The 12840-nt window shown below is 38.9% G+C and overlaps 1 protein-coding gene across 2 annotated transcripts in view; it reads right to left on the bottom strand.

Moving 5' to 3' along the window:
- The window catches only part of pigg (phosphatidylinositol glycan anchor biosynthesis class G), a 52422-nt gene that overhangs the window by 24238 nt on the left and 15344 nt on the right, over positions 1-12840 (bottom strand). For both annotated transcript variants that reach the window (XM_041048546.1, XM_041048547.1), the window contains 3 exons: positions 11630-11842; positions 6905-7122; positions 6218-6502 (listed from right to left, as the gene is read on the bottom strand). In XM_041048546.1, coding sequence (XP_040904480.1) covers positions 6218-6502; positions 6905-7122; positions 11630-11842 — 716 coding nt within the window. The remainder of the gene's footprint in view (positions 1-6217; positions 6503-6904; positions 7123-11629; positions 11843-12840) is intronic.

The following is a 12840-nucleotide window of genomic DNA, read 5'->3' as shown; positions in this document are numbered from 1 at the left end:
CGGACAAAGATCAAACTTTTGCTCTTGTCTGTTCATGTGTTTCTCAGCTGGGTGTCTCATAAACAAAGCACAGATTTCCTTGAGATTTTACGGACAAGTAGGTCTTGGGTCTAAAAACATATGACACCATTCTGGTAGGGATCCAGATTGGGGTTCTCCACATGAGAAGAGTATCATGGCAGCAGCCAAAAGTACAAAAGTAACAGACCTTGATCCAAATCTTAGGAGCTTTTTTTTTCCAGCAGCTAATCTATTTAACTTAAAACCATATTAACATGATGCTATTCACAAATGGTGTAAGAGTTGCAACCACCGCAACCACACAAGCCCAACTAGACACTGAATCTTTTTTCACCTCGCCCACCTGTGTGATGTTTATCCATCAGCAGTTATGATTTTATTGTTTGACTCAATGGGATAATTAGTTGGATCAAACTACTGCTTGGGTGATGCGCACCAGTCTACTTCAATCCTGAAATAAAATCATCTAGTGACACTCATTAAATGACCAATGTGCTTCATAATAAACAGCCCAACAGCCCATGCTGATCATTTTAAATTCAAAAAGGTTTCAAAAAGAGAAAATTGTGTCTCTTGATGGGTTTTCCGTTCACACAAAGAAACCCTACTCAGACTGAGATTATCCATCACATGCTACTGATGTATAGACACCATGCCATAGCACTGTAGACAGTGACCATGAGCTGTCCTGCATAAATTGTGTTCAGTCCCTCACGGATGCTTCCTTCACATTTTTTAAGGTTGGTGTTTGTCCACTAACTCATATGCAAATTATTTTGTTCAAAGTTGACAGCCCACTGCCGAAAAGTTCAAATGAAGTTCAGCCAGACTCTCGGTTCAGCAGCAATATTTTATCCTAACAAACAACCACCAGACACAGGCATACATCTTAGCCCGTGTTCACCTTGATGACAAAGAGAGGCTGAACCTGTACATGCACTACCTGCAGGCTACAGTGGTCGTTTCACTGTGGGACTGGGTTGTTTCATACTTGTTTTTCCACTACAAAACTGCAGGCTGTTATATTAAATGGTCACTGCTGCTGGTTGTAACACTTAGGTTTGGCTCTCTGGTCCTGGTCCAGACAGGAATTAGTTTATCTCCACTGGCAATTTTACTTCCAAATATCAGCACGACCTGTGGAGAAACACAAGGTTGAATACTTGACCTTCTTCTGTTCGAGTCTTTGTCTGGAAAAAACTGAATTGTGAGTCAGGCCAGAAATTTGGGTGTACTCTTTAAATTAGGTTCTAAATTTTAGCAGTCATACTATATCAGTAACGGCATCAGTCTTATTATCTATAAAAATATTGCTTGGCAAAGGACACTATCCACACATTCATCCTGAGCAATTTAAACTATATATTGTTGTATATATTGCTTAAATGTCCATTTTAAAGTCTTTGAATTGGTTATCAGTGAATCAGAGAATCAAATTAAAAATACTGCTACTGGTCTGCAAATCTCTTACTGGACTAGGACCAAATTAAATATCTGACACACTTTCTCCCTACAAACCTTCTAGAAAACTCCCTGCTGCTGCTGCTACCTGTTCCCAGCAGCAGAGAAGGAAGTTACTGGTCCCAGACAAAAAAATTATTCTCAACATATCCAGTCACAAAAAGCCAAACTGTCGTTTTTTTTCTTCAGTTTTTTGCATTGATTAAACAAAAGAGGCATAGAGTGTTAATTTGTGAGCTTTAGAGAAGCTGATAGGTGGATTAGCCATATCCCTTGTTTTGGTGTTTGTGCTAAGCAAAGGTAATCAGCTGCTGCCTGTGACTTTAGGTTTAACAGCAGGTATGCATGAAACTGAAAAGGTTGAAATACGGTGTAAGCAGCCTCAGGGCCAACATATACAGTAGAACATCGATCAATCCTTGATCTGAAGCCTTATGTGATTCCAGATAAAAGGATAAAAGATATTGCTCTCTGTCTGTCTGAGACCTCCTCTGCATAATGACAAAGCACAGTGAAATGACAGAATCGTGACTTTTTTGTCTAAAATCTAATATTTGTTTCCTAAAACCACTGGAGGATCTTTGGCGCCCTGTCTGCATTGACGTTTCTATCATTCGAGGCAAAAGTAGTATGAAAGTGACAAATCAGTTGTGATGCCTTTGGAAATACAACAACCCTTCTTAGGTATGATTTGATTTATGATTATTCTACTGGCAGACCACTGAACCTGACTTTCCATCATCCAGTTGTGAAACAGCCTTTCTGACTCAGCCCTCTAGAAAAGGACTTTCCAGTGTTCTCATCTGAAATATAGTTATTTTCACTCAGGCTAAAAAAGGAAGCTTATTAAACTCTCGTATTGTTCTCAGAGTTAAGTGAGCTCCTCACAAAAGTCATGACAGACTCAATGAATACATTTGTTAAGGGGGTCTTAGCTTTTTTTAATATTGAGGACATTTTTCTCTTGGCATTTCAGGTTTTTTTTTTTTCCTTCCCAATTTCTCTTTTCAAATATTTCCCCACTTGTGACCTCCATCATAGAAACTACTTCTTTAAATAAAGTGTGCTCACCTTCAGGTTATTAAAATTCATTCAACTGAATTCTAATCACATTTCTGTTCAAGTGGTGAGTTGGTAAGTGTGCTTAATCCTCCAGTTTCACAACCCCACTGTCTTTCAGAGAAACTAATCAGGATAGGTCTAATAAAAGTTCTGGATGCTATCCATAATGCAGTCATTTGTCAGGCCAAACCAGGCGCAGCTTTGCACTTACAAACAAACTGATTGAAGTGATTGCATAAACAACACTGTACCTGACTTTTGATCATTTCTTACCCTTTCCATCTTTCATTTCAGAACTCTGACACACTATGTTTTGCTTACTTTCTCCTCCTTAATTGTAATTCAGGCTGCATTTCTGAGGCACTTCAGTAAATTGAAAGGTGCCTGAAAAAGATGCCAAACTGGAAAAAAGCTGACTTGTTTTGATCCGGCAACAAAAAACTTTGAAAAATGTAATTTCTTGCAAATTCATTACCAATACTAATATAGTATGACAGTATAACAGCTTCATTATTTTATCTGAATATCAAAATGAGTTTGTCAGTCATGACTCACAGGACACAGAGCCCACTAATTGTATTTCCTCACACAGGTTATTACAGAGATAAAGATTGTTCATGAAGATGGACCGAGACTGGAAATTTTTAATCACAAAATATAAAACATGTCATGGTACCAGGCAGCACTTCTGTACACTCCCTATAGTATAACTGCAGATAGGGCAAATCAATGTACTGCTTTTTAAATAATCAATGACATTTCAAAATTGATTCCAACATCAACTGCAAGTCAATATAAGAAAGCTGAAATGCAACTGTAGTTTATAAGGTCCTGCCAAGTCTGGTTAAAAGTTTCACCAGGATTCAAAACAAAATGAACACAAGTAACAGGTTTTATGATTAAGGACAGATCACAGTTAGCGCTTATTATCCATAAATATATATTGTTATGAGCTTTTATAGCCTGTATCATCCTGTATCATGTTCACTGTGTGACTTGGAACAATCTACCAATCAGGATCCAGGTCTGTGAATCTTCTGCAGGTTTTTTTTAAAGATATAACCCTACTTGTGTGTAGCATCACTTTCTTGACATAAGTTATTTAATATAAAACACAGACAGCAGTGCTGAAACACCGCTATTTTAGTAATCGATTAATCATGCATCATTTATCAGGAGAAACACTCGAACAGTCTGTGGTTCCAGCTTCTAAAACTGGAGGACTGGCTCTGAGGATTTGTTAGTTGAACATCGTTGGGTTTTCACTATTCTCTGACATTTAATAGACAAACGACAAATAATTTGCTCCATTTCAATTTGTGGTCACTCTGCCACTTCTAGAAACAGTTTAGTGTTTGATGCATTCATTTGTTCATAAGTTCTCAAGACTTTGCTGCTGGATGAGGACACACACTTCTCCTTACAAGTCCAATCACTAACTGCCCTCTGAAGTATGTGCACACTGACACTGACATTTGTGTGACATTCGGACTCAAACACAAACAGAGGGAGGACGAGTCACACAAACATCGACAGTACTGTATATTTCCTCCACATGCTCCAGTGTATAGATTTGTTAGTTTGTTTCTCCACCTAACCTAATGGTCCGAGTTGATTTCTGCTGAGGTTTTTTTTTTTGCCGTGTCAGCACTTTCTCAAAGTTCCCAGGAGGGAAATGAGATGTAACCTTCACAGATAAATTATAGTGAGCAAAGAGGTGCAGCAGTAAAGGGGGACTGATCTTTTAGGCCAATTTATACAAACACCAGAGACTGAGACCTTCCACCTTCTGAGTAAGTGGTCCTGCTGTATCTGATTGATTGCTCACATGTAGAAGAGTGATCTACATATCGCTGGCATTTACTTTAATTTGTGTGAGTCCATTTCAGTAGAGTTCTTTGTCCATCAATTTTGTAGGTTTAATGGTGACATGGTGGTTTAATGACTGTTCCCTTCTTCCTGTTTATTTGAGAAGTGCCCCGGCAGTTTCAGCACAGATGATGTGGCCTCTTCTCTCACGTTGGAGGGAAAACTCACACATCAATAAGCTGATTGTCTGTTTTACACTTGACAATAGCTGAAAACTGGCATTCATTATACTATGACTTAGATTTGTATCAGTGATTTTAACTGTGGTAACATAACTACAGAGCTAAAGTAATTTTCCATGAGTTTTTTAGTCCGATACAATTCAAAAATCACAACAGTGCAAATGAATTAATACAGTTTTTGTAGTGTTTGTTAGATCACATGCTGCTAATGTCTCTTATCCAAGTTGGTCTTATTGCTTATTAAGGTCCTGCTGTTTGCAAAACAAAAAATAAAAACTTTAGATACTGCTGACAGTGTCCTACTGTTGCAAAGACTTTCAAATGTTAAACAGCACAACTACTGTAATCTTTCCAAAAATGCCTTTAGATTGATGGTAATAGTCACGTTTGGTTGGCCTGTTTTCACTTTTTCCACTACACCACACAGTGGTGACCTTCATTTGGCAGTAAAAAGGCAAAGCAAAACTTTCTGTCATGCAGAGCAGAAGAACACACAGCAATCTGCACAGACTCAGTTCTGTCAGACTGGAGCATTCTTTGATACGAGTGCAATGATTGTGGGGTTATAAAGTCGCGTTCAAAAATAATTAAAACATATGCTCTTTGAAATGACGGATTACGCTCATCAATGCAGCAGTGTGTTTCAGCCATGTGAGCTGTTTTTGAATGAATTTGGAAAACAATGGAAGCCTTTGACTTCTGGCATCGAAACCTGCAGCAGAACAGACGGTGGCAGCTCACATTCTGCTGTCACACTGGATAAACAGTTAAGCTCTGGAGTTTGAGGAGTAATGTCTTTCTATGACTGTCACACTCACTCATTAAATAACATCATTTTCATGTGTCAACATATTTCAGGGTATATTACTGCATTACATCATTAAAATGTCGACATTAAAACTACTCTCTACCAATTACCTTCCATTTTCCTATGTGTTTCTCTACAGTAATTAAGTTGTATTTAACAAGCCTCTTTGCCATCTTCCATTAAAAACACATGAAAAGATGTGCATACGGCCAAGCACTGTTTGATTATTATAAATGGTGCTAAAACCGTCAATTGGACTAAAAGGCTCTCGCTGGAGCACTTCTTTTAAGCGTCTTTTTGGTAGAGCAATTTTGCAGTTGTCACAGGTCCAAGAAAATCTACTAAAACTTTCTTCTGTTCATGTCTTTGTTTCAGTAAATTCAAGTGATTTAAAGCTGCATTAGTAAAGACTTTGCTAACTTTGCTAAATCACAAAGTGGGTGTACCAAAGACAAGAGCGTGCCATCCCCCCTGAGCCTCAGAAGATTTAGTAGATTCTCTCTAAAATAAATTCCAACGGTCTCATAGGTAATGTTTTCTTTACCCGCAGGAAGTGAGAAATTACTGTGTTAGAGCAAAAAGAGTTTGTTTTTCATCCAGAGACAGCTAGATTCATTAACATTAGATCTTTGTCCCCACTTGTCCTTTTAATATTCTTTGTTATCACAGAGTAGCTGAACTGATGAACAAGTTCAGGGTTTACATGCAGCTTATTGTGCACAGGTAAAGGATGTGTGTTTACATCTCTGAGAGCAAGCATCTGTTATTATCTCCACCTGTGTTTGTGTGGTTACATTTAAGTGCACAAACTCACCTTCCCATGAATCTTTGCTCCCAGGGGAAGTCGGCGTGTTGCCATGGAGACCAGAATACAAAACATTGCTGAGGAGAAGACAACAGCGGCAAACACGAGACCCCAGGAGAGGCTGCAGAAGTAGCAGGAGCTCTCTGCGGATGTGCACACCAAGACGTGAACTGAGGCAAGCAGCAGGCACAGGAGGTAGAAAGGCAGGGAGAGCAGGGCTGAGAGGACTGGGAGGTCCACTGCTGCTGCACCACTGAGGGCTTCAGGCATAGCCAGCAGTAAGACCAACAGGAGCTGAAAGGCCAGGAGAGAGGGAGAGAAAGGAGAGACGTTTTTAAGAACTTTGATCAAGTTTTTGTTCCAACTGACACAACCTGAAAAAACCGTGAATGATTTGATCTGTATATATGAACAGTGGAGGCCGCATTTCTTTACTGTGGTAGTTAACAGCGATGCCACTGGGTATTTGGCATAAAGATAATGCATGTAGAACCGACCACAACAACATATGTTGACGGATAATTTTAGTACTGATCCATTATAACAAAGCTTTTTCTTCTCAATCCTTTAATTGAAAAAAAACTTTTAATTGTGGACACAGTTTTTGTATTTTTCATGTTGTCCCTACACCCCTGTGACAAATCAATCCACTGCTCGTTAAAGTGCTTAGGAGGAATGAAATTCTTCTGTACTCACCTGAAATACAAAGATCATGCCTGCGATCATGGAGTACATGTCGTACTTGCCCAGCTGTTTGCTGAGAGCCGAGCTCATGGCGGCCAGGGCATCAAGATACTGCTTCAGGACCTTTTTCCCCATGTTGCTCAGCACCTCAGAGGTGTTTCCCTCCAGATAGAGCTTCATCCAGCTCCCATGAGCCTTTTCTGCCACACGGAACTGCTCAAAGCCGGCCTCTGGATTAGACAGAAGTTGGTATCAGCAACTGGAGCCTTTAAATAGTGTTGCCGTTAATCAGGGATTACTTGACATTAATGTTTGTTGTCAATTACTCAAAGACTTGGCATTAATGTTATATAACCCTCTCGCTGCAGCCATTGCACTCATATATACTTGTCAAAATAAGGAGGGCATCTGCAGCATCTCATTAATAACCTCTATGAGTTTCCTGATGCGGCATCACATTAATTGCAGTCTGTTTTATTTATCACCAAATACCACTTGATGCATTAGGATGCATCAGTTAAACTTATTTATGAAACCAAACAATCGAAGCTTCGTAATTATATAACTTCAGCTTCTGTTTGCAGACTGCCTCTAAATTAAAAGCAATATTTTCGGTATTACAGCAGAGCACTGTTGTCATAATGGCAATATGTCACCATATTGTGACATATTAACTATGTTATATATCAGCAGAAAGGCTGCTTTTTTTTTTTTTTTTTAACTATTCACTTATTTAAAAACCGAACCATGAAAAAAGTGAAGGAAAGTTGAGGCAGTCTGCAGCACTTTGTCTTACATCAGAAAAAGACTCTTCAGGCTACTGCCTATCCTGCTGTATTTCATCATTAAGAGAATACAGGTATATTCTAACTATTAGTTTCTTTATGAATGAGAGTTCAGTAATCCTCTTTAAGTCTCCGTCAATCATTCTGATGTATTCTGGATATTTTACAAGGTGAAAACTATGAGATCTGTGAACTTTCTTTTGCTGTTTCCTGTGTTGACAATGTTCCTTAAATTGAAAAGATAATACACTTGTGGTAAAAACCATTTAATCTTGAAAAAGGCCGCGTGTGATTTGTCAGGGGCCTAACCATGACAAGCTATGACTCATTCACATGTTTACTCAAAGCAGATGAAACGATGCCCATTTTCATCTTTCTTCAGTGCTTTAGAAACCTGTTCAAGGACAAAGCAATGTGGAGGTTTGATTTGTGGTATACTTCGGTGAAACACACACACACACACACACACACTCCTAAGAACAATATTTTGCAATATAACACCTATCTCAGCAGCATAGGCATAGAGGTGATAAATAGTGACAGTGGCTTTGCCAGACAGAGGGGTTGGTAGAAATATTAGAACCTTAAGCCACAGGCATGAATCATACAATATCGATGGTCCTGGCCATGTTTCATCTGTCTGAAAGTACAGAGATTGGTTAATGGCCCTCCAAGACGCCTGAGGTCAGACGCACAAAAAAAAAAAAAAAAAAAAAAAGAACACACAATATGAAGATTGAAACAAGGGAAGACAGAGAGAGAATGTGGAAGACAGATATGCAGGCAGAGCAAGGTTGTTTAAACCTTGTATTACCAGAGTTAAACTTCAGAAATGCTACTTTTATGTTCTGCAGGTTATTATTACTTTGGGACAAGGATGAGTGATTGCAAAAACTTCACGGAGATTGCACAACAATGACAGAATAATAAAATACCACATTAAGGTGTCCCACCGAAGCCGAGAGCGGCTGGGCATTGTAAATCTTTGCTAAATGATTTTTCGATTGAAGTACTTTTTGTCTCCTTGATGAAACATGTTTGAATACTGAAATCAGCAACATTTCTTTTCAGACAGAAGGCTGATTTCTTTTAAGCAACTTCTTTCACACTCAGTAAAATATGACCCCAACAGGTGTCCAACGGGCATGCTACTTAAAATATCATCCCAGGCGAATTTCCCAGCAGTGACAACTATTACATTCTGCTGCATAACAGCTTCATGATTACCCAAGTGGACAGATTCAAAAAAATCAACACATCCAAATGTAGGTCTGCTGAAATAATTTCCATTTCATCCCATCACTATGGAAACCAGGGACCAAAATAGAGAGGAAAATGTGCTGCCAGAGCGGTAAGTTTTTTTTTTTTATGTGAAAGGAAGTAGTTTGTTTCAAATCAAGTTTTGAAAATGCATTATTTGCTACTTACTTCAAACAAGTTTGTGTCAGTGTTTTCTTTTCGACAGCACTCTGTACATTTGTCTCACAACACAACACACACACACACACACACAAGACAATACTGTTATTGTCATCAGCATACGTTATAATGAAAACTGGGACAACATGCAAATGTGTGTGGGCCCAAAGACGGCACCAAACAAAACATTTCATCATCTGGAAACCATAAATGCATGTATAAAATTTAACAGAAATCCATCCGGCAGTTGCTGAGATATTTCACTCTGCACTAACATGGCTAAAAATGAGAAGACATTGCGGGCGCACTGATCCTCAAGGCCATCCATCTAATCCATCCTCTCTTCCCAGTGATTCATTTAGGAAGATCTTGATTGAAAACCATTGGTATTTAATGTAATTAAGTTCATACTGCTTCTTACAGACGCAGGGTAGTGATTTTAAATCAGTCTTGAAATGTTTGCCAAGGTTTCTTACATGAAGGGTGTCATTTTTTTCATTTTCTGGTCATTGCATGTTTCCTAGCTGCCTTTAGCTGTAGGATGATTGCAGGTCTGTAACCCAACCCAAGTACTTCTTCTGTCATAACTTCCAAAGCAAAACTATTCTATGATATAACTGATCCAGTGAAGATTATGAAATCCCAAATTAAATGTCACATGTCCAATTATTTGCCAAACAAGCCACTTATCAAAGAGTTTTCCTTCTGCTTCCGTCCTTCTGTCTCATTTAAAACGACAAGATAAATTACTTCAGACCGATCAAACATTAGCAATGGTAATTGCTGCCACTGATGTATCAAATGTTTGTTAAAGTGAAGGACAGAAACAGAGAGACGGACTGAGAAGGAGAAAACTAAGAGTTGTGGGGGAACAGGCTGTGAGATGGATAACTCTGACAAACAGTGTGACCCCCAGATATAAGTAGGGAGCAGAACTCTGAGAGGATATATGCATGCATTTGCACAAAGACCGGGCGGCATTCATGTTCAAGAACAGACCACAGACGGTTGGTGAGTCTCCTGTGTGGAGTTTTCACAGTTGTAAGGTCATTTTTCATGGATTTGAAGAAATTTGTATTCATATTTGCTATCACTTATATCCTGACAGGAGCCAACGCGTTCAGAACAGGTTAGTTTTTATGGCAGCTTTTTATTCCCTACTTTTTGTCAGTGCATATGTGATTTATCTGCACCAACCAGAAACTTCAAACATACTTTAGCTGAAACATCTGGAGGATTATCTGTCTGCAAGATGAATATTTTCAATCCGTTAGCTACCATTAGAAACTATTACCCAAAATATAACCAAGTGTTTAAATTGATCTATTTTCATCTGAGTCATGTTGAAATCTAAATTTCCCTGTTTTTGTAAAGGACTGCAGTGTTGACGAGTTTTGGTATGATGAATCTTTTGAACTTGTAAGATTATTCTACCCTCGTTTTTAATCAGACTCCTTCAGGTTAAACGCTCTGAGAAGCTGCTTTGATGCAGTCGACAACACGGTGTGAATAATGAGGAGCTGGTCTTAGAACAAACCATTTCTCATATTAAGACTCAACTTAAGACTGTGTTATCTGTGTTTTTTTTCAGTGACAACACTTACATGCATACAACTGTGAGTGACACACTAATAAAAGAAGAATCTCAATAAAGATAGATTCTCTTGGCTTCCATATGTTATGTCAATGTACTTCATATGGAGTACTCACATTTTACTATCTGTAACAGGCACCTATCAGAACATAGAGAAACCTAAATGTTATAATTCTAAAGCAGCATTAAAAGTATTTTTTGGCCACTTGGAGGCAGCACAACGCTGACAAATTATCATCTCACAGAGTCACTACATGTAAAATTTTAAGCAAAATGTTGCTTATTTACACATCCAGCTAATGTGGAGCAACATTAGCATTCATTTGGAGTCATGTGTCTGTAATCTGATTGAGATATGTCCCATATTCACTCCCATTTTATCCCCGTTTTGGTCCCCACCCCACTATGGGAAATATCTTTAGCTGCTAAATATTGCTAACTTTGTTTGCATGTATGGTGCTAGGAAGGTTTATCAGAAGTTTTTCACTGAAAACAGCTGCTGCTACAGCTGAAAAAGAAATAAGATGATAAGAGCAGTGAGAGTGAAGTTTGTGGGACAGAAAACCAAAACAGATACACATAAACCAGATTATTAAGTGTCAATTACCAGAGGCAAGTTGTGAGGAAACACTGGGTATTGTGTTATATTTTGTGTGTTACAATATGATGGCCCCATTATCTTTAATAGTTTGGGAGAAGGCTGAGATGTAGTAATGGCAAATTACTTCCTGTGCGTTTGGTGGTTCACTAACTTCAATAGAGTTTTGACTTTCCATTTCCAATAGACACATGGCTGTGTGCATGAAAAATATAGACACTAATACTATTATCACTCTGGAAACAATACAGCATAATGATGAGACTCCCTGTCAGACAAGGTCCTGGCTTTGTGGGATTTTAACAACTCCAGAGGTTGGACACAGTGAATCTGTAACCCACCTTTCTCATAGTTGGGCATGCTGTCTTTGAGCAGGCTGCTGAGCTGGTGGCCATTGAGATGCAGGAAGCGCAGCTGGTCTCGCAGTGAGGTTTCTTCCAAGACACCGGGGATGACGCGGCCCACGCTGTTTTGAGATATGGGCAGGCCGAGTCCCAGGGCCAAGGTCGGGGTCAGGTCAACTTGCTCAACCACCCCAGGTTTCTCCATTCCCACTGATATGACACAGCAACGAGACACACATGGAAAACAGTGAGAACTACTCTGCCTGCAATACTTTATGGCTTTTTAATGACACATGAATTCAGTGCATTAACAAAAACACAGCAAAACACACATCAGTGAATGTACCAGCTATCAGGTGTTTCATCTGTTCTATTCCTAAAGGGCCTGAAAGTTAAGACACACCACTTTCTGCGTGCCTGAGCATTATTCCCTAAAAAACCTGCTGTGTCAGACACAAAAAAATGGAAAAGCTCCCAAAAACTAACCGAATCACAACTGTTTTACATCAATCAGTAACAGCCGGTAGCAAAATGGCTATTTATTTATAAGAACAAGAGTCACATTTTATCACTTCAAACTCCGAAGCAATTCACAGACAAAAACTATTCACATGATGGACACAAGGAAATGGCTCAATTTTCATACTGTCTGCTGTGGAAGATTTGTGCGTTCACTCAATAAGAGCTTGTCTAAAGGAATTTCACAACACTCATCAAGATAAATTAGAAAAAGGAAGTACTTCTTCTAAAGTCATAAACCTCACACAACACTGACAGTGAAATATCTCACGCCTGTCTGTTACTTGGAAGTCAGTGAATATGTGGAGCATATTTTAGTGGGACATACTCCCCTAATCGCAGCAGCTACAGCCTCTCATTGCCACTGCTTTCATTTTCCCCTCAGGACCATCAAACTGCGGTCACAGAAAGTAGCGAGAGTGCGGAGGAACGGCTACAACCTTTCTCCACAATTGACTCTTGTTTTATTTATTAAGGCAAAGTGCATTAGAGACGTCTTATTTGTTGATTAGAAACAGGGCAATATTTATTTTAAATTCTAACACAGAAAGCGTGAACCTGAACACAAAAGCATCACAAACAACCCTTCTAATTACTGTTGTATTAGTGCCTGTGGCTATGACTGCAGGGAGGGTTGTCACAACATGTAAAAACCACCAAAACAAAAACCAAAAAAAAAAAAAAAAAAA

The sequence above is a fragment of the Toxotes jaculatrix genome, chromosome 10, assembly GCF_017976425.1.
Source record: "Toxotes jaculatrix isolate fToxJac2 chromosome 10, fToxJac2.pri, whole genome shotgun sequence".
Lineage (NCBI taxonomy): Eukaryota > Metazoa > Chordata > Actinopteri > Toxotidae > Toxotes > Toxotes jaculatrix.
The sequence above is the reverse complement of the archived record's forward strand: the minus strand, read 5'-3'. Positions and strand labels throughout refer to the sequence as shown.